Source organism: Oncorhynchus nerka, linkage group LG9a, assembly GCF_034236695.1.
Source record: "Oncorhynchus nerka isolate Pitt River linkage group LG9a, Oner_Uvic_2.0, whole genome shotgun sequence".
NCBI classification, from domain to species: Eukaryota; Metazoa; Chordata; class Actinopteri; order Salmoniformes; family Salmonidae; genus Oncorhynchus; species Oncorhynchus nerka.
The window spans coordinates 13,950,842-13,978,806 of NC_088404.1; the positions used below are offsets into that span (position 1 = coordinate 13,950,842).

A 27,965-nucleotide genomic window follows, 5' to 3' on the forward strand; every position below is an offset into this window, starting at 1 on the left:
ACATATACTGTTTATTTTTTGTGATTGCTGATTGGTTCATTTGTACACCACACACTCATACACATAAACAAATTTACTTTCAAACAGTTTACCTGAATATAGCCTGAACCGTTCACGTTTGTTTCAAAAATACGCACACATTAGTTTCATTTTTATTTAGGGGCGCGTTTAGGCTACAGCTGTTTTTGTTCCTTTGACTCACTCTGCAGTGTAACATGAAGACAGACAGACAACCCACCAACTGGAACAGCTCTTGATATAAACCTCCCCTGTCTGGAGCAGAGCCTCCAACGCAGTTGATTTGACCAATTGAATGCCAGAAGAGTGTTCCAACGGGAGTGAACTTCGATACTCTTTTATTTGCTAAACCCTTTATTACACTTGGCAGATAGACAACAAAAAACAACTGCTACCTCTGAAGGACATTGTTGACTTTTTCCTGGGCACACTAGAGTTAAAGTCTCACCACGATTAGGCTGATTGGATTGAAATCAGCCACTAAAGAGTCAACATGTCTGGGATCAAAAGTTCAGTGAATTTGCTGAGGGTCGCAGTCAGGTCGCAGATCGTCTCCAAAGCCGCCCTGTCACACAAGCCTGCGAAGCACCACATATCCGCGGGCGTAAGTACATGCAGCAGGTTGCTGAGCACTTTCTCTATCCTAGAATGCTCTGCGGGGAGCAGAGCGTAAAAGCTCGTCCTTCACAAATCCATTTGATTTCTGTCTATTTGAAGCATGATTTTGCATTATAAGACTATGTCAAAGTCATATGGGGTTAATGTAAACATGGTGATATTAATAACGAACTATTACAGCTTTATGACTTCTCACACGGTTAGGCTATAGGGTCCATGGCTAGAAAAGATACAGCTTTTGTCAAATTAAGGTCAAACGTTTATTTTTCTTGCATTGTAGCTAACCCTACCCCTCACCCTGTTTCCTAACCTTAGCCTAATTATCCTAACCTGCTACGAAAAGGGAAATCTGACAAAAGCTGTATCCCGTCTAGTGAACACCAGTCTGGTCTATAGGGGAAGTGCGCATAACGCCATTATCACTGTAAATTCCTTCACGTAGGCTCGTCGGTTGCATGCATGGATAATTCAAGTCCTTTATTTTAAAGTGTGTTTGACATTTGTTTTATGTGTTTGGTATCGGATAACTAAGCTACGCACATTTCCTGCCTTGTGGTCTAGTTCATGTGCATGGAGCCTACTTGAAATTGTGCCAAATAATTTGACCTTGTAGGACTTTGCCAAATATAGTCAAACTGTGCCCAGTTTGATTTAAATCTACAGCTGGGACGTTGGGAACGATACTGACAGAAATATCTCACTGTTTAAAGTCCACATTCTCGTCTGGGGTGAATTCAGAACAAGTATGGACACTTTTTACATTTATGTCTTCTGTAACTTCTTCAGACATTTGTCCAACATATTAGCCAAACACATGATGCATTTTTTGCCTAAAGCCTATAGGACTGTCCCACTTTAGCTACTCCATACTGTTCTACTTCCATACTGTCCTACTTTAGCTACTCCATACTGTCCTACTTTAGCTACTCCATACTGTCCTACTTTAGCTACTCCATACTGTCCCACTTTAGCTACTCCATACTGTCCTACTTTAGCTACTCCATACTGTCCCACTTTAGCTACTCCATACTGTCCTACTTTAGCTACTCCATACTGTCCCACTTTAGCTACTCCATACTGTCCTACTTTAGCTAGCCATGGTTGGTAAAGTGGGACAACAACAAAAATGATTGAATTACAATTGAAACATAATATTGAAACATCCCATACGGAAAAGTAATACATGGCAATATATATATACAGTATCAGTCAAAAGAATGAAATAACACATGGAATCATGTAGTAATCTCAAATATATGTTGATATATCTCAAATATATGTTGATTTGTTTAACACTTTTTTGGTTACTGCATGATTCCATATGTGTTATTTAATAGTTTTGATGTCTTCACTATTATTCTACAATGTAGAAAATAGTCCAAATGAAGAAGAACCCTGGAATGAGTAGGTGTGTTTTGACTGGTACTGTGTATGTTATGGGAGCATTATTTCAGTCATGGTAATAAAATAGAACAAATGAAGAAGAACCCTGGAATGAGTAGGTGTGTTTTGACTGGTACTGTGTATGTTCTGGGAGCATTATTTCAGTCATGGTAATAAAATAGAACAAATGAAGAAGAACCCTGGAATGAGTAGGTGTGTTTTGACTGGTACTGTGTATGTTCTGGGAGCATTATTTCAGTCATGGTAATAAAATAGAACAAATGAAGAAGAACCCTGGAATGAGTAGGTGTGTTTTGACTGGTACTGTGTATGTTCTGGGAGCATTATTTCAGTCATGGTAATAAAATAGAACAAATTACACAAAAAAAACATTACCATTAATGCCCTATTTGCAATTTTTATTTATTTTACCTTTATTTAACTAGGCAAGTCAGTTAAGAAAAAATTCTTATTTTCAATGACAGCCTAGGAACAGTGGGTTAACTGCCTGTTCAGGGGCAGAACGACCGAGTTGTACCTCGTCAGCTCGGGGGTTTGAACTTGCAACCTTCCGATTACTAGTCCAACGCTTTAACCACTAGGCTACCCTGCCGCGCAATGATTAATTTGTAAATGAATTAAAGGCATAATTGTCTTTTTTTTACCCCTTATTTTCAGTCAGATTCTCCTGTCCAAGGGCCAGGAGAAACTGTAATCCACGATTTAGAGGTGTTTAAATAGGCACTAATAACATGACGGGGATTTGGCCATGAACATTTAACTTTGACTAATTGCCCCCATCAACCCCATAGTTGTTTTGTTAGCCATCTGACTATAATGTGTAAAAAAAGTCAACTATACCTTTAACATCCCTCAATTGATTCATAAAACAACAACAACAGTGTTATGGTGTATACGTTTTAAATGGGATCCTGTGAGATCTCCAGATGTACATCATTTGTCTACTTACCCAGAGTCAGATGAATTGATGAATAGATTTTTATGTCTCTATTGAAACGTAATATTGAAAGAAAATATTTTCAAGATCAAATAATTATAGGCCTAAACATGATGTAAATGTTTTTGTTTTCATCCAGGAGCAAGCCATTGCATTGACAGTCTTTTTCATCACCATCCTGGGGCCGTCTGGTTATGTCCTGGCCCATCTGGAGGACTACAAGCACCACTCCTAAGTGGACCTGTCCGGACTGACCCCCGATCCACTTCACCGGTGAATTACTCCAGATGGCTTCTCCTGAAGTCTCCTAAACCCTTTATATGACGGATGATTATATTAATGAATGTACCAATAAATTAATGTCCCAATACTACGACTGTCTCATCTTCTGATCTAAACCATCACACACATGCACATGTAAAGCATATACAAAACTATGTTGACACCCCTTCAAATTAATGGATTTGACTATTTCAGCCACACCCGTTGCTGACAAGTGTATAAAATTCTGCACACAGCCATGCAATCTCCATAGACAAACATTGGCAGGAGATTGGCCTTACTGAAGAGATCAGTGACTTTCAACGTGGCACCGTCATAAGATGCCAGCTTTCCAACAAGTCAGTTCATCAAATGTCTGCCCTGCTAGAGCTGCCCTGGTCAACTGTAAGTGTTGTTATTGTGAAGTGGAAACATCTAGGAGAAATAACGGCTCAGACGCGAAGTAGTGGGCCACACAAGATCACAGAACAGCACCGCCGAGTGCTGAAGTGCATAGCGTGTAACGTGTAAAAATAGGCTGTCCTCAGTTGCAACACTCACTACCAAGTTCCAAACTGCCTCTGGAAGCAGCTTCAGCACAACAGCTGCTAGTCGGGTGCTTCATGAAATGGGTTTCCATGGCCGAGCAGCCGCACACAAGCCTATGATCACCATGTGCAATGCCAAGCGTCGGCTGGAGTGGTGTAAAGCTCTCCGCCATTGGAAATGCGTTCTCTGGAGTGATGAATCACGCTTCACCATCTGGCAGTCTTGACGGACGAATCTGGGTTTGTCAAGTGCCAGGAGAATGCTACCTGCCCCAATGCATAGTGCCAAGGTTTGGTGGCGGAGAAACAATGGTCTGGGGCCGTTTTGCATGGTTCGGGCTAGACCCTTTAGTTCCAGTGAAGGGAAATATTAACACCACAGCATAAAATATTCTAAACAATTTTGTGCTTCCAACTTTGTGGCAACAGTTTGGGGAAGGCCCTTTCCTGTTTAAGCATTACAATGCCCCCATGAACAAAACGAGGTCCATACAGAAAGCGTTTGTCGAGATTGGTGTGGAAGAACTCGATTGGCCTGTACAGAGCCCTGACCTCAACCACATCGAACACCTTTGAGATGAATTGGAACGCCGACTGCGAGCCAGGCCTAATTACCCAACATCAGTGCCCTACCTCACTAATGCACTTGTGGCTGGATGGATGCAAGTCTCCACAGCACAGATCCAACATCTAGTGGAAAGCCTTCAATACTTTTGGTCATGTAGTGTATATGTTCTAGTAGATCAGTAGGCAGAAGAGACATTTCTGTTCCTCACAAAAATGGACAACGTATCTATTCTATTATGAATGCTATTATTATATTCTGATAGCTAAAGGTCTCATGGTGCATTTACAATAACCACAACACATTTTTCTTTCATTTAACCTTTATTGCTGAGGAGTATTTCTGTCTCTAATAAAGCCTATGAGAAAAAAATCATTCTGATTGGCTGGGCCTGGCTCCCCAGTGGCTGGGCCTGGCTCCCCAGTGGGTGGGCATGACTGCCAAGTGGATGGGCCTATGCCCTCCAAGGCCCACCCATGGCTGCACCCCTGCCCAGTCATGTCATATCCATAGATTAGTGCCCAATGAATATTTTTCAATTTCCTTAGATGAACTGTAACTCAGTAAACATGTAGAAATTGTTGCATGTTGCGTTTATATTTTTGTTCAGTATAGAGTTGATTTGATTCTAAAAATTGTTTTTGTGACATGTGTTGTATACGTTTAGATTTTGAAAATATGTAAACAACATTGCCTAACTTTTTTTAATGAAAGGTTTTGATATTCCTGAAGTCACTGAAAAGAACTTTGATTCCACCCAAAAAACGCTTTCCAGTACATTGCATCAGCCACCAGAGGGCAGCTTTTACTGTCAACGAGACAGGCTATGTATCCATATCATTTAAGTCATTTAGCAGACGCTCTTATCCAGAGCGACTTACAAATTGGTGCATTCACCTTATGACATCCAGTGGAACAGTAGTGCATCTAAATCTTTTAAGGGGGGGTGAGAGGGATTACTTTATCCTATCCTAGGTATTCCTTAAAGAGGTGGGGTTTCAGGTGTCTCCGGAAGGTGGTGATTGACTCAGCTGTCCTGGCGTCGTGAGGGAGTTTGTTCCACCATTGTGGGGCCAGAGCAGCGAACAGTTTTGACTGGGCTGAGCGGGAACTGTACTTCCTCAGTGGTAGGGAGGCGAGCAGGCCAGAGGTGGATGAACGCAGTGCCCTTGTTTGGGTGTAGGGCCTGATCAGAGCCTGACAGGGCTGCCCCCACCACTCTTCCTGGAGATCTACCGTTCTGTAGGTTTTCAATCCAACCCTAACCTAACCTACATGATTCAGCTAGTTAAAGTCTTGGTGAACAGCTAATAAGAGAAATTAGAGTTGGGACTGAAAACCTACACGACGTAGAACTCCAGGAAGAAGGTTGGGCAGTCCTGACATAGTAGTCTGATTCTCCTCTTCCTCTATTTACATAATGTCAGAAGACACAAGAAGCTCATCTCATCTCTGCAGTATAGCTGTGTTCACCTAAAATGACACCTCTAATTCTGAGCCGGGACGCTAGTGTTTGTTATGCGTTAGTGGCCTGTAAAGCAAACGCTTGATAAGACCTGGGTCGTGTTCATTAGGCACCAAAAGGAAGAAAATGGACTGAAACTGGGAGGGACTACCTGGAGTTGTCCAATAAGAATCCTTCAGTTGTAAGTTCCATGGCAAACATTTTTTACAGTGTTTCCTGTTGGGTGTGCCCTAATGAACACAACCGAGGCCTTGAACCAAGTGCCTTACCTGTTCTCTTCCTGTAGCCATGGAAATCCCCATTTCCCTCTCTATTGTATTAGTGGCCAATTAATAATTATAGGTGGTGGTTAAATCTAATATAGCACACTGTTTACTGCAACAAATCTTTTTTGTAATATAAGATATTAATTAATAATTCATCTTTATTACTGTTTAATTACCATTCTGCCATGGACTTTCTCGGTAGATACCTGATAATTACTGTAAAAGTCAAATAAAATGCCAAGAATATTTATTTCTAAAAGATGCCAATTCAAGAGAATGTTTTTGAAACATTTTTACTGAACCTCACATTAGAGTTGGTATACAATATAAATGAGGGTAAATATATAAGTGGATTATTTTCATCAAACCTTTAAATTGCTCCCAGGCAGACTAAATAACTTTTTTGCCCGCTTTGAGGACAATACAGTGCCACTGACACGGCCTGCAACGAAAACATGCGGTCTCTCCTTCACTGCAGCCGAGGTGAGTAAGACATTTAAACGTGTTAACCCTCGCAAGGCTGCAGGCCCAGACGGCATCCCCAGCCGCGCCCTCAGAGCATGCGCAGACCAGCTGGCCGGTGTGTTTACGGACATATTCAATCAATCCCTATACCAGTCTGCTGTTCCCACATGCTTCAAGAGGGCCACCATTGTTCCTGTTCCCAAGAAAGCTAAGGTAACTGAGCTAAACGACTACTGCCCCGTAGCACTCACTTCCGTCATCATGAAGTGCTTTGAGAGACTAGTCAAGGACCATATCACCTCCACCCTACCTGACACCCTAGACCCACTCCAATTTGCTTACCGCCCAAATAGGTCCACAGACGATGCAATCTCAACACACTGCACACTGCCCTAACCCATCTGGACAAGAGGAATACCTATGTGAGAATGCTGTTCATCGACTACAGCTCGGCATTCAACACCATAGTACCCTCCAAGCTCGTCATCAAGCTCGAGACCCTGGGTCTCGACCCCGCCCTGTGCAACTGGGTACTGGACTTCCTGACGGGCCGCCCCCAGGTGGTGAGGGTAGGCAACAACATCTCCTCCCCGCTGATCCTCAACACGGGGGCCCCACAAGGGTGCGTTCTGAGCCCTCTCCTGTACTCCCTGTTCACCCACGACTGCGTGGCCACGCACGCCTCCAACTCAATCATCAAGTTTGCGGACGACACAACAGTGGTAGGCTTGATTACCAACAACGACGAGACGGCCTACAGGGAGGAGGTGAGGGCCCTCGGAGTGTGGTGTCAGGAAAATAACCTCACACTAAACGTCAACAAAACTAAGGATATGATTGTGGACTTCAGGAAACAGCAGAGGGAACACCCCCCTATCCACATCGATGGAACAGTAGTGGAGAGAGTAGCAAGTTTTAAGTTCCTCGGCATACACATCACAGACAAACTGAATTGGTCCACTCACACAGACAGCGTCGTGAAGAAGGCGCAGCAGCGCCTCTTCAACCTCAGGAGGCTGAAGAAATTCGGCTTGTCACCAAAAGCACTCACAAACTTCTACAGATGCACAATCGAGAGCATCCTGGCGGGCTGTATCACCGCCTGGTACGGCAACTGCTCCGACCTCAACCGTAAGGCTCTCCAGAGGGTAGTGAGGTCTGCACAACGCATCACCGGGGGCAAACTACCTGCCCTCCAGGACACCTACACCACCCGATGTTACAGGAAGGCCATAAAGATCATCAAGGACATCAACCACCCGAGCCACTGCCTGTTCACCCCGCTATCATCCAGAAGGCGAGGTCAGTACAGGTGCATCAAAGCTGGGACCGAGAGACTGAAAAACAGCTTCTATCTCAAGGCCATCAGACTGTTAAACAGCCACCACTAACATTGAGTGGCTGCTGCCAACACACTGACATTGACGCTGACCCAACTCCAGCCACTTTAATAATGGGAATTGATGGGAAATTATGTAAATATATCACTAGCCAGCCACTTTAAACAATGCTACCTTATATAATGTTACTTACCCTACATTATTCATCTCATATGCATACGTATATACTGTACTCTATATCATCGACTGCATCCTTATGTAATACATGTATCACTAGCCACTTTAACTATGCCACTTTGTTTTCTTTGTCTACATACTCATCTCATATGTATATACTGTACTCGATACCATCTACTGTATGCTGCCCTGTACCATCACTCATTCATATATCCTTATGTACATATTCTTTATCCCCTTACACTGTGTATAAGACAGTAGTTTTGGAATTGTTAGTTAGATTACTTGTTGGTTATTACTGCATTGTCGGAACTAGAAGCACAAGCATTTCGCTACACTCGCACTAACATCTGCTAACCATGTGTATGTGACAAATAACATTTGATTTGATTTGAACCACCTAAAATCAACAGATTGTTTTCTCATTCCCATTCTGAACTGAAATGTGCACATAACTGAGATAGCATAGTGGCACACCATATCAAGATCACCCATCCCCCAAAACGTCAGGTATCACATAACATGAAAAACACCTCATAATATAATCAAATATTATACTTCATTTTGAGGCTCTCTGATCACTAGTTTAGAAGAATGCAACTACTGAAACAGTATTAATGGATTCATAATTTAATTCTATAAATAACTTTAATATAATTTGCTCAGTATAAGAACAACGCAAACAAAACCAGGGACAAATAAAGGGAAACTCATCACACAGTTTCATTCTGTCTTTTGAGAACGTAAAGAAGATTAAAGTCTTCAAACAACATTTAATGTGAAAGGAGTCCGATATGTAAAGTATTTCACCTACAAAAGGCAGAAAACATACCTAAACACACTGATGGAAGTTAATCACAACCCAGAACATTACTATATACTTAAGAAAGATAGTTAACATTTCACATGCTACTCAAACACTGTAGCTATTTTAGTACACAGTCATTGTCTTACATCAGATGATGATTCCGCCTGCACTGATAAGCTTCAGAGCCTGTGACAGAGGTTACCCAACAGGTGACAGTCCATTATATTCATTCTACCTCCCCCTCGTCCTCGCTGCCTGAGCCTTGCTGTTGTTGTTGATCTTGTTGTTCTTTTTTATGTTCTTGTTGTTGTTCTTGTTGTTGTGGTTCTAGACGTAGTTGTGTTTGTAGGTGTAGTTGTTGTCCCTGTGGTATCTGGTCTCTCATTCGTCGCAGGTCGCCAGAATTCATCTGTGTCATCGAACCATCAATCCCCAGCATCATTGGCTGGATAATATTGGACCTGAAAGATAGAAAAGTCTCAACTGAAAAGACATGTATGATGATTCATCATTCCAATAGTGCAGTGCTGTGATCATTACTGTGTATTATTGATAATATTACATGTTTACCTTGTATTGAACATCACTATTGTTAGGAAAGGAGGTAGTGGATTAAGCAACAGGTAGACAGTCTATTTCCACATTTCCAAAGTCATTTTCCACATGTCTACAGTCCATTTCCACATGTCAACAGTCCACATGTCAACAGTCCATTTCCACATGTCTACAGTCCATTTCCACATGTCTACAGTCCATTTCCACATGTCTACAGTCCATTTCCACATGTCTACAGTCCATTTCCACATGTCTACAGTCCATTTCCACATGTCAACAGTCCATTTCCACAAATGTGGAAATAGACTGTCTACCTGTTGGTTTGGAGCGAGCCGGTCGCATCCGCGCTTCGGTCTCCTTCGGTCTGCAGGTTGTATAACTTTTTCATTACATTTCATTATAGTACAACGGTCTGATTTGTCTAATCTTAGCAATTTCTTCTTAGCTAGCTACATAGCCGTCGTTGTATCAAAGATAATTGCGTAATTATCGTATTTCGTCGTCCTCCTATCTGCCCAACACGTTCACCGTCTACCGTAGCACTGTAGTAACTATCACACTCAACTGAACGACTTGATTAGTGTAGTGTTAGCTAACTACATAGTTGTCTTTGCTGTCTTCGTATCCAAGATAATTGTGTAGTTTAGAGTGTGGAGTCTTAGAGTGATAATTGCGTTATTATCGTATTTCGTCGTCCTCCTATCTGCCTAGCAGCTAGCCAGCTAGCATACGTTCACCGGCTACCGTAGCACTGTAGTAACTATCACACTCAACTGAACGACTTGATTAGTGTAGTATTAGCTAGCTACATAGTTGTCTTTGCTGTCTTCGTATCCAAGATAATTGTGTAGTTTAGAGTGTGTAGTCTTAGAGTGATTATCTTAATTTACCGAGGTTAGCTAGCCAGCTATTTTGTCGTCCTTAACGTAGGAGACACTCCTAGCTAGCCAACAGCCAGCCAACGTCTACTGAATAGAACTTTCGCATTCCGGTCGCATTCCGCTTCGCTCCACAGGTAGTATCACATTTTCATTTCATTTCATTACAGTCCCAACGGTGTGATTTGTTTGATCGTAGCTAGCTACATAGCTAGCTACATAGCCGTCTTTGTTTCAAAGATAATTGTGTAGTCTAGAGCGATTTTCTAGGTTAGCTAGCCAGCTATTGTCGTTCTCCTAACGCAACGTAACGTAACCAACACTGCTAGCTAGCCAGCTAGCCCCCGAATAGCAGCATTGTAGAAACTTCACACTCAACGGAACGACTTGATTAGGGTAGTGTCAACAACGCAGCTAGCCTACCTCAGCAGTACTGTATCATTTTAATCATTTTAGTCAATTAGATTCTTGCTACGTAAGCTTAACTTTCTGAACATTCGAGACGTGTAGTCCACTTGTCATTCCAATCTCCTCTGCATTAGCGTAGCCTCTTCTCTAGTCTGTCAACTATGTGTCTGTCTATCCCTGTTCTCTCCTCTCTGCACAGACCATACAAACGCTCCACACTGCATGGCCGCGGCCACCCTAATCTGGTGGTCCCAGCGCGCACGACCCACATGGAGTTCCAGGTCTCCGGTAGCCTCTGGAACTGCCGATCTGCGGCCAACAAGGCAGAGTTCATCTCAGCCTATGCCTCCCTCCAGTCCCTCGACTTCTTGGCACTGACGGAAACATGGATCACCACAGACAACACCGCTACTCCTACTGCTCTCTCTTCGTCCGCCCACGTGCTCTCGCACACCCCGAGAGCTTCTGGTCAGCGGGGTGGTGGCACCGGGATCCTCATCTCTCCCAAGTGGTCATTCTCTCTTTCTCCCCTTACCCATCTGTCTATCGCCTCCTTTGAATTCCATGCTGTCACAGTTACCAGCCCTTTCAAGCTTAACATCCTTATCATTTATCGCCCTCCAGGTTCCCTCGGAGAGTTCATCAATGAGCTTGATGCCTTGATAAGCTCCTTTCCTGAGGACGGCTCACCTCTCACAGTTCTGGGCGACTTTAACCTCCCCACGTCTACCTTTGACTCATTCCTCTCTGCCTCCTTCTTTCCACTCCTCTCCTCTTTTGACCTCACCCTCTCACCTTCCCCCTACTCACAAGGCAGGCAATACGCTCGACCTCATCTTTACTAGATGCTGTTCTTCCACTAACCTCATTGCAACTCCCCTCCAAGTCTCCGACCACTACCTTGTATCCTTTTCCCTCTCGCTCTCATCCAACACTTCCCACACTGCCCCTACTCGGATGGTATCGCGCCGTCCCAACCTTCGCTCTCTCTCCCCCGCTACTCTCTCCTCTTCCATCCTATCATCTCTTCCCTCTGCTCAAACCTTCTCCAACCTATCTCCTGATTCTGCCTCCTCAACCCTCCTCTCCTCCCTTTCTGCATCCTTTGACTCTCTATGTCCCCTATCCTCCAGGCCGGCTCGGTCCTCCCCTCCCGCTCCATGGCTCGACGACTCATTGCGAGCTCACAGAACAGGGCTCCGGGCAGCCGAGCGGAAATGGAGGAAAACTCGCCTCCCTGCGGACCTGGCATCCTTTCACTCCCTCCTCTCTACATTTTCCTCCTCTGTCTCTGCTGCTAAAGCCACTTTCTACCACTCTAAATTCCAAGCATCTGCCTCTAACCCTAGGAAGCTCTTTGCCACCTTCTCCTCCCTCTTGAATCCCCCCTCCCTCTCTGCAGATGACTTCGTCAACCATTTTGAAAAGAAGGTCGACGACATCCGATCCTCGTTTGCTAAGTCAAACGACACCGCTGGTTCTGCTCACACTGCCCTACCCTGTGCTCTGACCTCTTTCTCCCCTCTCTCTCCAGATGACATCTCGCGTCTTGTGACGGCCGGCCGCCCAACAACCTGCCCGCTTGACCCTATCCCCTCCTCTCTTCTCCAGACCATCTCCGGTGACCTTCTCCCTTACCTCACCTCGCTCATCAACTCATCCCTGACCGCTGGCTACGTCCCTCCCGTCTTCAAGAGAGCGAGAGTTGCACCCCTTCTGAAAAAACCTACACTCGATCCCTCCGATGTCAACAACTACAGACCAGTATCCCTTCTTTCTTTTCTCTCCAAAACTCTTGAACGTGCCGTCCTTGGCCAGCTCTCCCGCTATCTCTCTCAGAATGACCTTCTTGATCCAAATCAGTCAGGTTTCAAGACTAGTCATTCAACTGAGACTGCTCTTCTCTGTATCACGGAGGCACTCCGCACTGCTAAAGCTAACTCTCTCTCCTCTGCTCTCATCCTTCTAGACCTATCGGCTGCCTTCGATACTGTGAACCATCAGATCCTCCTCTCCACCCTCTCCGAGTTGGGCATCTCCGGCGCGGCCCATGCTTGGATTGCGTCCTACCTGACAGGTCGTTCCTACCAGGTGGTGTGGCGAGAATCTGTCTCCTCACCATGCGCTCTCACCACTGGTGTCCCCCAGGGCTCTGTTCTAGGCCCTCTCCTATTCTCGCTATACACCAAGTCACTTGGCTCTGTCATAACCTCACATGGTCTCTCCTATCATTGCTATGCAGACGACACACAATTAATCTTCTCCTTTCCCCCCTCTGATGACCAGGTGGCGAATCGCATCTCTGCATGTCTGGCAGACATATCAGTGTGGATGACGGATCACCACCTCAAGCTGAACCTCTGCAAGACGGAGCTGCTCTTCCTCCCGGGAAGGACTGCCCGTTCCATGATCTCGCCATCACGGTTGACAACTCCATCGTGTCCTCCTCCCAGAGCGCTAAGAACCTTGGCGTGATCCTGGACAACACCCTGTCGTTCTCAACTAACATCAAGGCGGTGGCCCGTTCCTGTAGGTTCATGCTCTACAACATCCGCAGAGTACGACCCTGCCTCACACAGGAAGCGGCGCAGGTCCTAATCCAGGCACTTGTCATCTCCCGTCTGGATTACTGCAACTCGCTGTTGGCTGGGCTCCCTGCCTGTGCCATTAAACCCTACAACTCATCCAGAACGCCGCAGCCCGTCTGGTGTTCAACCTTCCCAAGTTCTCTCACGTCACCCCGCTCCTCCGCTCTCTCCACTGGCTTCCAGTTGAAGCTCGCATCCGCTACAAGACCATGGTGCTTGCCTACGGAGCTGTGAGGGGAACGGCACCTCAGTACCTCCAGGCTCTGATCAGGCCCTACACCTAAACAAGGGCACTGCGTTCATCCACCTCTGGCCTGCTCGCCTCCCTACCACTGAGGAAGTACAGTTCCCGCTCAGCCCAGTCAAAATTGTTCGCTGCTCTGGCCCCCCAATGGTGGAACAAACTCCCTCACGACGCCAGGACAGCGGAGTCAATCACCACCTTCCGGAGACACCTGAAACCCCACCTCTTTAAGGAATACCTAGGATAGGATAAAGTAATCCTTCTCACCCCCCTTAAAAGACCTAGATGCACTATTGTAAAGTGGCTGTTCCACTGGATGTCATAAGGTGAAAGCACCAATTTGTAAGTCGCTCTGGATAAGAGCGTCTGCTAAATGACTTAAATGTAAATGTAATGTAATGTCTACAGTCCATTTCCACATGTCTACAGTCCATTTCCACATGTCTACAGTCCATTTCCACATGTCTACAGTCCATTTCCACATGTCTACAGTCCATTTCCACATGTCTACAGTCCATTTCCACATGTCTACAGTCCATTTCCACATGTCTACAGTCCATTTCCACATGTCAACAGTCCATTTCCACATGTCTACAGTCCATTTCCACATGTCTATAGTCCATTTCCACATGTCTACAGTCCATTTCCACATGTCTACAGTCCATTTCCACATGTCAACAGTCCATTTCCACATGTCTACAGTCCATTTCCACATGTCTACAGTCCATTTCCACATGTCAACAGTCCATTTCCACATGTCTACAGTCCATTTCCACATGTCTACAGTCCATTTCCACATGTCAACAGTCCATTTCCACATGTCTACAGTCCATTTCCACATGTCTACAGTCCATTTCCACATGTCAACAGTCCATTTCCACATGTCTACAGTCCATTTCCACATGTCTATAGTCCATTTCCACATGTCTACAGTCCATTTCCACATGTCAACAGTCCATTTCCACATGTCTACAGTCCATTTCCACATGTCTATAGTCCATTTCCACATGTCTACAGTCCATTTCCACATGTCAACAGTCCATTTCCACATGTCAACAGTCCATTTCCACATGTCTACAGTCCATTTCCACATGTCTACAGTCCATTTCCACATGTCAACAGTCCATTTCCACATGTCTACAGTCCATTTCCACATGTCTACAGTCCATTTCCACATGTCAACAGTCCATTTCCACATGTCTACAGTCCATTTCCACATGTCTATAGTCCATTTCCACATGTCTACAGTCCATTTCCACATGTCAACAGTCCATTTCCACATGTCTACAGTCCATTTCCACATGTCTATAGTCCATTTCCACATGTCTACAGTCCATTTCCACATGTCAACAGTCCATTTCCACATGTCAACAGTCCATTTCCACATGTCAACAGTCCATTTCCACATGTCTACAGTCCATTTCCACATGTCTACAGTCCATTTCCACATGTCAACAGTCCATTTCCACATGTCTACAGTCCATTTCCACATGTCAACAGTCCATTTCCACATGTCTACAGTCCATTTCCACATGTCTACAGTCCATTTCCACATGTCTACAGTCCATTTCCACATGTCTACAGTCCATTTCCAGATTATAGTCTGCTAACCAGTTTTATGACACTATGTTGCACAATCGTACATGTTAGCTGTTCTTTTAGGGGGTAGATCAACTTTAATATTGCAGATAGATTGTAGCTTCCATCAATGTAATTATCTGCATTATTTCCAATCCCCCATATATATCTAAAAGAAATATCTATATATATATACACTCTGTTAGCTGTTGGTAACAGCTCCTGCCTCAGCACATTAATGATGCATGAACCACAGTGGGAAGGGAAGCGATGAGGACACCTGCTGGGAGCCTGTGGCACTGCTGTAGTGAGCTATCTGTGTCTGTGGCCCAGTTCCAATAAGTGCATCCTTCCTTACGTTGTTCTTTAGAGTAATCCCTGATCTCACACGACTGGGTTGCTGTAGGATATCTAGCGGAGTCCTGGGTTTCACCTATCCAACCATTTTAGCTCAGCGATCAGGCTACTTTGAAAATGCATCTTTACCTGGAGAGCTTATCAAACATGTTGACCAGCTTCATGGCCTCCAGCTCCTTCTGTTCCTCTGTCATTCCCTCCATGGGGTTGGGCTGCTCATCCTCCACTCTGCCTGTCACAGGGTTAATTCTGGCCAGGACAGAGAACACAATGCTACTCATTCTGAATAAAGCCAAGGTGGCCGAAACTAAATATCAATGATTTTTAACTACTCTAAATAGGGCAGGTATGCATTAATTTCAAGCGCGAAACTGTGTCTGTTTCCCCCAAGGACAGAGAACAGAGCAGGGCTCCATTATTAATAAACTTCAATTCAATTCACTGAGATTTGTCCATTATTAATAAAGTTAAATTCAACTCACTGAGATTTGGCCTCACGGTACTCTTCTGTGTCACTGTCCTCATCCTCAGAGTAGACGCCTGGGTTGCCCCCCCCTCGCAGAAGCCCCCGGGCGGCCAGGAGACCCGCTGCATTGCCATAGCCTGTGTACTTAATGAACCTGGACACTGCACAGGATGCAAATAGGGTGGATGGGGGAGAATAATTATATTACAAATCCTATAGTTTCCTTATTATGGTAGTTACCATACTTCCAAATCTGGTTCATCACTCGGCTATTGAGAAAGCCAGACATCAAGGTTCCTACTATGATGGACAACAGTGAACAACACAGCAATAGAGGGTACACACTTCAGGGCTTTATGAATTGTAGAAAATTAGAAAGCAGAGGAAAACACCACCACTCACCACTTTCTTTGCACAGGACGAATAGGAACTCTGCTGCACAGTTCTTGACATCAGTGTCAATGTTGGTCATCAGGCGAACAAGCTTGTTGCGAAGGGCGTTCCCCACTTCTGGTAGATTCTTCACGTCCCGCAGAGGAGGGAGTACCTACACATACACACGCACACACACAAATGAAGAACCAACTCAATGGGACATTCAGTAATTGACATGCAATTGGATGAATGATGAGATGAAACGTCCAATCACCTACCTTCATCCTGAGGAACTTCCTGGTCTCCCTGTGGATGCGGGCGCTCTCAGTCAGCAGGTTAAGAGAGGGGAGCATGGTCTCCTTCAGTTTCTTGCCCTGGAAACCCACACACAACTGTTATTAGACAGATAATACAACAACCTCTTCAGCTAGCAGCTAGACCCACACACATAACTGTTATTAGACAGATAATACAACAACTTCTTCAGCTAGCAGCTAGACCCACACACATAACTGTTATTAGACAGATAATACAACAACCTCTTCAGATAGCAGCTAGACCCACACACATAACTTATTAGACAGATAATACAACAACATCTTCAGCTAGCAGCTAGACCCACACACATAACTTATTAGACAGATAATACAACAACATCTTCAGCTAGCAGCTAGACCCACACCGACCGATATGGTGGGTATTACTTGACAGATATTATCAAAGTCTCTCACAAGATTTGGTTCTGCGTGCCGAGATGAATTATTGCCATGTCTCTTATGGATGAGACTAGACTGTTTCATTACTGAGGCCCCTTCCAGCTGTGTCCTGGTTGTTTACCCATATCCCCAAAGACACTGGTGTGCCTTCCGGAACACCCTTGTGACAACCTCCTTCAAGAACAACATCCCATTTGGAGAGGTAATCATATCCCATCCACACAGCCAGACGCCCTCTGCAGGGACATTATTACATCACCTTTAATACCTGGATGGCACACAGAGCAGCTCCAGGAGCAAAGACTCTACAAGAGATGGCAATAAACTGATACACACTAATGCACGTCCAAACAATGTGTGTATGCAACTGTCTATGCCACCTTTATGAAAACACGTTGTCTATGTAATGCCGGTTAGAGTTTTCCTTCATTCCATTTTAGGGCACCGTAAACTACGCCCACTGACCGTTGAGCTTTCATCCATTAGTTCTGCCATCAGAACAAGATTGAAATCTCCACTGAGCATTTCTAACGGCATCTCAACCGGCTGTTGAGGGTTAAAACCCAGCTCACCCTGTCTAGCCTCTTCTCCATGTACTCCAGGAGCATGTTGACGGCGTCCATGTTGACCCCCATGTATTCTATTGAGCCCTGCTGAACCTTGGGCATCAGCAGCACATCCAGACAGGACAGAGGGAGGTTCCCCAGTAGGTTCAGTGAATGACTGCAGCCCAGGAGAAACACAAAGGGTTATCACAGGAATGCAGCCCAGGAGAAACACAAAGGGTTTTCACAGGACACAGTTTAGCTCAGGTCGAACTCAATTCCCGGAGGGCAAAGTGTCATCAGGGATTCGCTGCTCCTTTACTTGATTGAATAATTAAGGTCAACCCGGTCATCACCTGGCTGTCTAGGCCTTAATTGGACACAAATTGAAAGGAAATAACAAAACCAGCAGAGACATGGGACAGCCCTCCAGGAAGTGAGTTTGACACCCCTGATTTAGGTTCAGAAGCCTTTACTAATATAATAAGACCTGTTACCTGTGAAACTCCTCTGTGTCGTCCTGTGCGTCAGCGCTGCTCATCAGACAGTGTCTAAGGATGGCTCCCAGGTGTCTGAACGCCGCTGCCTCCTCCTATAGGTTCAGCAGAGGAACTGTGATTATCATTATATTGATGTATGTAAACAACACTATGCAAAGTTTACAGTATACAGTAATATGCTATGGTGGACAGAGTTAGAGCCAATTCCATTTCAATTCAGTTTACTTCTTGCATTGATGAAATTGACCCAAACCCTGATGGCGGATCCACTCTTCAGTGCTCACCTCGTCCACCTCCCGGCGGTTGGCATCGTAGGTGATATTGAAGAGGATCTTGAGGATCTCCATGGCTCTCTCGATCTTCTCCCGGCTGAGTGGGGGCAGTTCGGCCGGTTCCTCAGAGTCCGGATCGACCTCCACCCCGGCCCGCCCCACCTCGAAGGTATCAGGCCAACACAGCCCCAATGTAGCATCCAGGTGGTTGGACAGCAGACTGACCCCCCGCAACTCCCTCAACAGCTGGGTTCGCATCGCCACACGCTGGGCGGTGAGAAGGAACATGAGGCGCAGGTCGAAGAACCTTACGTAGTGGTTCCACTGGTCCTCGCCACACTGCTTGAGACGCTCCGCGATGCCAACAATCAGCTGCAAGTCCTGGCCCACCTGCACAGCCACCTTGGTTAAAGAAATATATATATTATTAGGAATGCATCCTAAATCACACTCTATTCATATTACAGTGCACTACTTTTGAATCTGGCCCCATATAAGTTATGTCCCAAATAACCCCCTATTCCCTACATAGTGCACTACTTTTGACCAAAGCCCTTTAGACTCTGGTCAAAGTGCACTTTAAAGGGAACATGATGCCACTTGGAACACAGACTATATCATTATGGTGCAGGAATAAAAAGCTCTGGGGAGTAGTTACATACAGCATTCTCTATATTCGCACCTCTTATTTCTTTATCTAAATATTATTTTTGCCCAGCACCGTCCGGTATTCCCCAGTGTGGTTAAGCCTATATCATCACATCACCCTGTTTTTTAATCCACCTTGTTGTGCAAGCAGATGTTGCAGATGCTCTTCAGCGCCTCTACAATAATCTCCAGGTCCGGGTTCTCAGCGAAAGGGACGAGGACCACGCCGCCCTCGCAGTCCACGTTGCCGTGGGAGATTGCGATGCCAGCGTACCGGCTGAGGGTCTGCATGGCGGTGTGCGTGATGAAGGGTGCCACGTTGTTCTTGTCACGTGACAGGATGCGGATGGTCTCCAGACAGGCAAGCTGGCAGGACGGTTGGAGGTCTCGCTCCAGGAAGCCCAGCACTAGCTCTCCTAACCTCTGAGGACACAGGTGGACCAAAGAGACAGCATCACTAGACCTAACTACTCAGTATGCAAGTATGACGACACTGCCAAACGTTTCTATACCAACGAGGTGCTTGTCTGTGTAACTAAAGTACATGCATGTCAGTACAGTCCCAAACAGACCTTTCCCCATCTCCAGAGGAGAGGATGGGATGGGAAATTGCTTATTTTCATGAGATTCAACATCAATGGGGAATAGGTGTTTAGGAGGTTCTTCCACTAGTTCTGCATAAGGTATAGGTTTTAAGTTCGAGAAAGTCCTCTGTTTGGGCTTAAAACTGTGTAAAAATAGACCAAGTCAGAATCAAAGCCACCAAGCTACCCTGCGATCTGTGAGTAACAACAATCATTTAATCATCAGAGACTCTCTCTTCCTTTCTAGAGATATCGCAGTAACACCCTATAAAAGCCTTTTAATAATACACACACGATGCCTCTGATAAAGAACTGTCTCGTTTGACTGATATGATGACGGGAAACAGTCTAAATCAAATCTCTGCATGTCTGTGGGCCGTGATAGTGACTGGCAGCTGTCTGCACAAAAGCTGCCACACTGGGACGAGCTTGGACATATTATTCACTGGGGTCTCAGATGCTTCCAATATACATAAATAAAGTACAAATGCCAAGTAATCAATAGCCAGTATATTTGAATGCCATCATTGTGAATTTGAATCAATCTAAATCAAATTAAGAGTTGAAAATAGACTACAGTCCAGCCTTTGCTTTGTCATTATGAAGGTAGACTACAGTCCAGCATCGCTTTGTCATTATGAAGGTAGACTACAGTCCAGCATCGCTTTGTCATTATGAAGGTATCCTACAGTCCAGCATTGCTTTGTCATTATGAAGGTAGACTACAGTCCAGCATCGCTTTGTCATTATGAAGGTAGACTACAGTCCAGCCTTTGCTTTGTCATTATGAAGGTAGACTACAGTCCAGCATCGCTTTGTCATTATGAAGGTAGACTACAGTCCAGCATCGCTTTGTCATTATGAAGGTAGACTACAGTCCAGCATCGCTTTGTCATTATGAAGGTATCCTACAGTCCAGTTGTCATTATGAAGGTAGACTACAGTCCAGCATCGCTTTGTCATTATGAAGGTAGACTACAGTCCAGCCTTTGCTTTGTCAGCATCCAGCATCGCTTTGTCATTATGAAGGTAGACTACAGTCCAGCATCGCTTTGTCATTATGAAGGTAGACTACAGTCCAGCATCGCTTTGTCATTATGAAGGTAGACTACAGTCCAGCATCGCTTTGTCATTATGAAGGTAGACTACAGTCCAGCATCGCTTTGTCATTATGAAGGTAGACTACAGTCCAGCATCGCTTTGTCATTATGAAGGTAGACTACAGTCCAGCATCGCTATGTTATCGTCAGAAAGACACAGCATAACCCATCCATAACCAAGTAAAGTTCAGGATCATGAGTCTGTGCACGTCAGATGTTTTCCTGTCCCGATATAACACAGTGCACCCAGTGGGCCCTGAATGTCCTGAGGCAGTAAGTTAAAAGCTTCAGAAACAGAATTATAGCTGCCTAAGTCAGGAGTCTAGGCCATTTAGAATACCTCCCAAATAGTACCCCATTCCCTCTGGTGTGCACTACTTTTGACCAGGGCTCTTGCCGAAAGTAGTGCACTATGTAGGGAAGAGGGTCCCATTTGAACCCAGCAGATGTAGGGCTCACAGCATAATGTCTTTCCCTCCCCTTTGGGAGACAGAGTGAGGACAAGTCAGTTGTTGAATGCTGAGAATGATTGATGGTTGCTGCTCACTCAGCTTGCCTGTGCTCTGCTCTATACTTGGGGAAATAATGATAATGAGAATCGACAATGCCCTCATCAATTAATAGCCTAAATAGCTTGCGTTGTGTGAGGTCTCCAGAGATAGCATGTGGCTACCCGAAATAAATAGCTTTGAGGGATAGGACACAGCAAATGTAGGACATCAGATAAGAATGACATAATAGCTTGTAACTGGATGTAACCAATTAGACTGAAGCAAGTCACAGATACAAGTCACAGATAAAAGTCACAGATTCAAGTCACAGATCCCTATTTCTCCAAAACATAGTACATGAATGCACACTTCCGGTCGGTCAGGACTTCTCCAAGTAGCTCCAAACCGAAATAAATTCACCACGGAATAGTGGCTTTGTCCCAAATGGCCCCCTATTTCCTATATAGTGCACTGCTTTAGACTGGAGCCCAATGGACCCTGATCAAAAGTAGTGCACTACATAGGGAATAGGGGGCCATTTGGGATACAACCCAGTATCTGCTAAGTTCTCTCATAATGCTTTCTTTCAGATAGGGTGCTGTCAACAGTGGACTAACCGCATCCCACATTTAACTTGACCATGGCATTGACAAAACTTGACCATGGCATTGGGAACTTGACCATGGCATTGGGAACTTGACCATGGCATTGAGAATACTTGACCATGGCATTGAGAAAACTTGACCATGGCATTGGGAACTTGACCATGGCATTGACAAAACTTGACCATGGCATTGGGAACTTGACCATGGCATTGGGAACTTGACCATGGCATTGAGAAAACTTGACCATGGCATTGAGAAAACTTGACCATGGCATTGAGAAAACTTGACCATGGCATTGGGAACTTGACCATGGCATTGGGAACTTGACCATGGCATTGGGAACTTGACCATGGCATTGGGAACTTGACCATGGCATTGAGAAAACTTGACCATGGCATTGGGAACTTGACCATGGCATTGGGAACTTGACCATGGCATTGGGAACTTGACCATGGCATTCAGAAAACTCGACCATGGCATTGAGAAAACTTGACCATGGCATTGAGAAAACTTGACCATGGCATTGAGAAAATCTGACCATGGCATTGAGAAAACTTGACCATGGCATTGAGAAAACTTGACCATGGCATTGAGAAAACTTGACCAAATCATCCAGTCCCGGATATAATGGAATGCTGCTGTTGATGATGGCCTATACTCCAGCAGTTGTAAGCCCTAAGTAAGTATTTGGCAATAACATTTGTGGAGAGGGACTATAACGTTACATACAGCTATGGACAGCATCTCCAAGGATCATCAAATGATATGGACTCTCAAATAAGTATGGGCTATATTTCAACACACCACGAGGAGCGATGGGCCTAAGTACCTTTCAACATGTCAGTGATAAGACTGATGAGCCTAATTGTGATGGATATCAGACAACATGCTGTCAATAGTGGCAGAAGTGCAGCAGAACATGGGTGAGTCATCATCAACTAGCTGTGAAAACATCCAGGAAGAGGGTCTGATGCCCCTGTAGATGTAAAGACAATGTCTTGGTCACTTGCTGCAGGTTGTCTCTCATGAAAATAATGGTATGTCTACTTCTACGAACCCAAAGTGTATTTCTTGATATAATGTAACAACAATTAATAATTACTTACATTATGCCAAATGTCTAAATACATCATTAAGAATTGAAATAGTTGTAGAGATAAACTTTGGGTTGAAATATACTGAAACACTATCATTACACATGTATACCTCTTGTAACTTCCCATCCTAGTGTACAGGCACGCAAGAAGAAAGAGATGAAAGATGAAAAAGAGAGTTAGGGTGGAGGGGATTTGGTGAGACTGACCAGCATGGGTTATACTATACTCTATACAGTTTGGTTGATACCAACAATCAACTTTGGTGTTTGGGCTGTATCTCACTGTGATTCTACATAATCCAGATTACAAACAAACAGTATAGTTAAAAAGCTGATAATTCCAATGCCTCAATGACCAACAACCGTACAAGGGAGATAGGGTGCCTTTTCAGATGTAGCCTATTCCCTAGATAGTGCACTACTTTTGACTAGGCCCCATAGGGCTCCGGTCAAAAGAAGTGCACTACATAGGGTTGTCACGCCTTGGTCATTGTATTTTGTGTTTTTTGTTAATTGTTTGGGTAGGCCAGGGTGTGACATGGGTTTATATGTTGTTGTCGTATTGGGGTTTGTATTATTTGGGATCGCGGCTGATTAGGGGTGTGGTATAGGATTGGCTGCCTGAGGCGATTCCCAATCAGTCAGGTGATTCTTGTTGTCTTGGATTGGGAACCGTATTTAGGCAGCCTTAGTTTCGCTTTGTATTTCGTGGGTGATTGTCCCTGTCTTTGTGTATTCACCAGATAGGCTGTAATAGTGTCACGTTCCGTTTGTTGTTTTGTATTGTATAGTTATTTCATGTATCACGTTTTTCTTCATTAAAGTAACATGAGTAACCTACACGCTGCATTTCGGTCCGACTCTCCTTCACCATTAGAAAACCGTTACAAGGGTGCTGTTTCCGACACATCCATAGTAAAAAATAAACTCGGTACCTCTCTCTGCTCCTCTTCATCTGTGGTAAATGTGAAGCACTGGGTCATCTAGGAGGATACAAGAAAGTAAAGAGAAAACATTATAAAACATTTCACACAATTCATTGTGAATTAGCATACAGTACAGTAAAGTAGAGTGCTCGTGTTCCAGTGGTGAGAGCTTTTGCCTATCTCTCTCTCTCTCTCTTCCACTTCAGGGTGGAAGATTATTACAGTTTACCTACAGTACGCCTGTTACCAGACCAACCCTTTGTAAAGTTACAGTACGCCTGTTACCAGACCAACCCTTTGTAAAGTTACAGTACGCCTGTTACCAGACCAGCCCTTTGTAAAGTTACAGTACGCCTGTTACCAGACCAACCCTTTGTTAGACTACAGTACGCCTGTTACCAGACCAACCCTTTGTTAGACTACAGTACGCCTGTTACCAGACCAACCCTTTGTAATGCTACAGTAAGCCTGTTACCAGACCAACCCTTTGTTATGCTACAGTAAGCCTGTTACCAGACCAACCCTTTGTAATGTTACAGTAAGCCTGGTACCAGACCAACCCTTTGTAATGTTACAGTAAGCCTTTTACTAGACCAACCTTTTGTTACACTACAGTACGCCTGTTACCAGACCAACCCTTTGTAATGTTACAGTAAGCCTGTTACCAGACCAACCCTTTGTAATGTTACAGTAAGCCTGTTACCAGACCAACCCTTTGTAATGTTACAGTAAGCCTGTTACCAGACCAACCCTTTGTAATGTTACAGTAAGCCTGGTACCAGACCAACCCTTTGTAATGTTACAGTAAGCCTTTTACTAGACCAACCTTTTGTTACACTACAGTAAGCCTGTTACCAGACCAACCCTTTGTAATGTTACAGTAAGCCTGTTACCAGACCAACCCTTTGTAATGTTACAGTAAGCCTGTTACCAGACCAACCCTTTGTAATGTTACAGTAAGCCTGTTACCAGACCAACCCTTTGTAATGTTACAGTACGCCTGTTACCAGACCAACCCTTTGTAATGTTACAGTAAGCCTGGTACCAGACCAACCCTTTGTAATGTTACAGTAAGCCTGTTACCAGACCAACCCTTTGTAATGTTACAGTAAGCCTGTTACCAGACCAACCCTTTGTAATGTTACAGTAAGCCTGTTACCAGACCAACCCTTTGTTACACTACAGTACGCCTGTTACCAGACCAACCCTTTGTAATGTTACAGTAAGCCTGTTACCAGACCAACCCTTTGTAATGTTACAGTAAGCCTGTTACCAGACCAACCCTTTGTAATGTTACAGTAAGCCTGTTACCAGACCAACCCTTTGTAATGTTACAGTAAGCCTGTTACCAGACCAACCCTTTGTAATGTTACAGTAAGCCTGTTACCAGACCAACCCTTTGTAATGTTACAGTACGCCTGTTACCAGACCAACCCTTTGTAATGTTACAGTAAGCCTGTTACCAGACCAACCCTTTGTAATGTTACAGTAAGCCTGTTACCAGACCAACCCGTTGTTATGCTACAGTAAGCCTTTTACTAGACCAACCTTTTGTTACACTACAGTACGCCTGTTACCAGACCAACCCTTTGTAATGTTACAGTACGCCTGTTACCAGACCAACCCTTTGTAATGTTACAGTAAGCCTGGTACCAGACCAACCCTTTGTAATGTTACAGTAAGCCTGTTACCAGACCAACCCTTTGTAATGTTACAGTAAGCCTGGTACCAGACCAACCCTTTGTAATGTTACAGTAAGCCTGGTACCAGATCTGTTTGTGCTATCTTGCCAACTCCTTGTCACTCATTGGCACACCAAACAATGGTTGCCATGACAATACCATTTGTTAGTTGGAAAGAGAGCAGAAGCTGCCTGGGGGCCAGGCTAAAGCTACAGGATCAGATGAGAACCATTTAGATGGACAGGATTTGAAGGGCCTCAAAGCTTCAGGAATCTATTTGTGTTTCTCAGAAGACTTAATCCTGTTATGCCAATAGATACGAACCCACAGAAGTCTAGGTAGGGCTGACTACTGATGCTCGGTGGGTAGTCTCTGTGAGGTAACTCTGTCTAAGGAAAGACAAATCAAACAAGCATCACTCTAAACTATGACTCAATAACTATTGACTCATTGGGATGAATTTGTAAAGCTGAATTGTTTCTGCATTGCCTTCAATCCAATTTGGCTCAATTATGCCTGTTTCAAAGTCACATGTTAGTAATGGTCACATGGTCTACGTCTCTGCAGAGAAGTGTATGTTGTGAAAGGCACTTTGTGTGTGCAGGAACGGGATACTCATCCACTGCTGAGATATGGCCCTATCATTTTACTGATTCATTTGCAGTCAGACATCATCACATAAGGATGTCAGAATTGGGACTAATGTGTTCGTCCACAGACATATGTAGGCTGAATACCTACTATAAATAATAATACAGTGGACTACGATGGGAATAATACAGTAATATCACACACAAACACACACACACAGTGGGGATTGTTGACTAAAGAGGGTTACAGGGTATGAGGTCGGTTGCCCAGGCAATGGCCTCCACAGAGTAGACTGAGCAGACAGCAGGGTGGTAACATAGAGATCCGATTAAATGATACTTATGGGTGGTAGTCTGAGGGTTAGGAAGGCTGATATATACTCAAAGTGTGTCTGCATATTGCTAGGCTTCCTTTAGCTTTCTCCTGCTATGATATCGTACAGATATCCCACAAATCAATGCCTGTAATGATATCGAGAGATAGAGAAAGAGACTGTAGCCGTCCTATCCATGACAACAGCATGATGTGCACAAAATGCTACAATGACATGTTGATATATTTATGAATAGGCCTACAACAGAAGTATTATGGCTGCTGGTGCTCAACTGACAGTTAGTTGACTGTCACACTGTAGTACCTACCCTATGTAAGTGCGTGTGCGTTTATGCGTCGCTCCCCAAAATAACACTTATTATAAGAGCTCGGGACGTCTACGAGGTTGAACAGTCCGTTCGCATGTTTCTGTTGCAATTGATCATCAAAGTGTCATGACGTTACATTATCGTCAAAAGAGATGTTCAACCTTATTACTGTCAAATTGCATAGGAATTCAACTTAGAAGAAAACATATTTCATACGGTACTTAATAACGATAACGACAACAATTTACCTTTTTATTGTACGTCTGCAGTGCCATCAATGCGGCATCTTGATCACCCGTTTCCATGTTTTCTATTATGGCATTTAAATCCATGTTAATTTTTGTTGTGTTCCCTGTCCACCCGAATGTTTAGCGCCTCGCGGATATCATGTACAGGGCTCTACCGTACTGATAGCTATATGCACATATGACTCTGAGTGATAGTCACTCGGCTCTGATCCTGGAACTCAAAAACCAGCGATGATAAGATTAGCGGAGGATTGCAAATTTACCACACAGCACCCTGGGATTTGTAGTTCCATTTCGGTAATGGAGATATTATTTACACAGAAGATGATCTGGATTCAGAGAAAGTCATATAGAAATACGTATTTACAGCTAAACTGTTGACCAACACACCAGCACTCCTCCCAAACCCTATTTTGCGCTGCTGCTACTCTCTGTTTATCATGTATGCATAGTCACTATAACTATACATTACAATACATACTACCTCAAATGGCCTGACCAAAAAGTGCCCTCCGCACATTGGCTACCGGGCTATCTGCATTGTATTCCGCCACCCACCACCGCCAACCCCTCTTTTACTCTACTGCTACTCTCTGTTCATCATATATGCATAGTCACTTTAACCATATCTACATGTACATACTACCTCAATCAGCCCGACTAACCGGTGCCTGTATGTAGCCTCACTACTTTTACAGCCTCACTACTTTTATAGCCTCACTACTTTTATAGCCTCGCTACTGTTATTTTAATGTTGTTTTTATTTCTTTACTTACCTATTGTTCACATAATACCTTGTTTGCACCATTGGTTAGAGCCTGTAAGTAAGCATTTCACTGTAAGGTACATCTTCTATTCGGCGCAAGTGACAAATACACTTTGATTTGATTTAAGTTATATATGTACATGGCCACATCTCTGAATTGTGAACACTTTTGGTACGTCAAAATATTCTAAAAGTGTAATTTCCTCAGAAAGCGTCTCAGTCATCCAGTGGCT

At 44.3% G+C, this 27,965-nt stretch overlaps 2 protein-coding genes across 3 annotated transcripts; one reads left to right on the top strand and one right to left on the bottom strand.

Annotated features, from left to right (window-relative positions):
* The first annotated feature begins 206 nt into the window (after positions 1-206).
* Positions 207-3,350, top strand: LOC115134683 (cytochrome c oxidase subunit 8B, mitochondrial-like). Its single transcript, XM_029668875.2, has 2 exons — positions 207-622; positions 3,117-3,350. The coding sequence occupies exons 1-2, from the start codon at positions 512-514 to the stop codon at positions 3,210-3,212; spliced, it is 207 nt and encodes a 68-aa protein (XP_029524735.1). The 5' UTR covers positions 207-511; the 3' UTR covers positions 3,213-3,350.
* Positions 3,351-8,678: 5,328 nt separating this feature from the next.
* On the bottom strand, positions 8,679-27,190 carry ric8a (RIC8 guanine nucleotide exchange factor A). 2 transcript variants are annotated; one of them, XM_029667388.2, is made up of 12 exons: positions 26,967-27,190; positions 23,814-23,861; positions 22,989-23,006; positions 19,138-19,425; positions 18,367-18,756; positions 18,080-18,174; positions 17,610-17,760; positions 16,600-16,695; positions 16,349-16,493; positions 15,963-16,107; positions 15,610-15,729; positions 8,679-9,333 (listed from the first exon to the last, which is right to left on the bottom strand). In XM_029667388.2, the coding sequence occupies exons 1-12, from the start codon at positions 27,048-27,050 to the stop codon at positions 9,099-9,101; spliced, it is 1,815 nt and encodes a 604-aa protein (XP_029523248.1). In that variant the 5' UTR covers positions 27,051-27,190; the 3' UTR covers positions 8,679-9,098. The 2 variants fall into 2 exon arrangements, with proteins under 2 accessions (XP_029523248.1, XP_029523249.1); XM_029667389.2 differs by lacking the exon at positions 22,989-23,006.
* Positions 27,191-27,965: the final 775 nt, after the last annotated feature.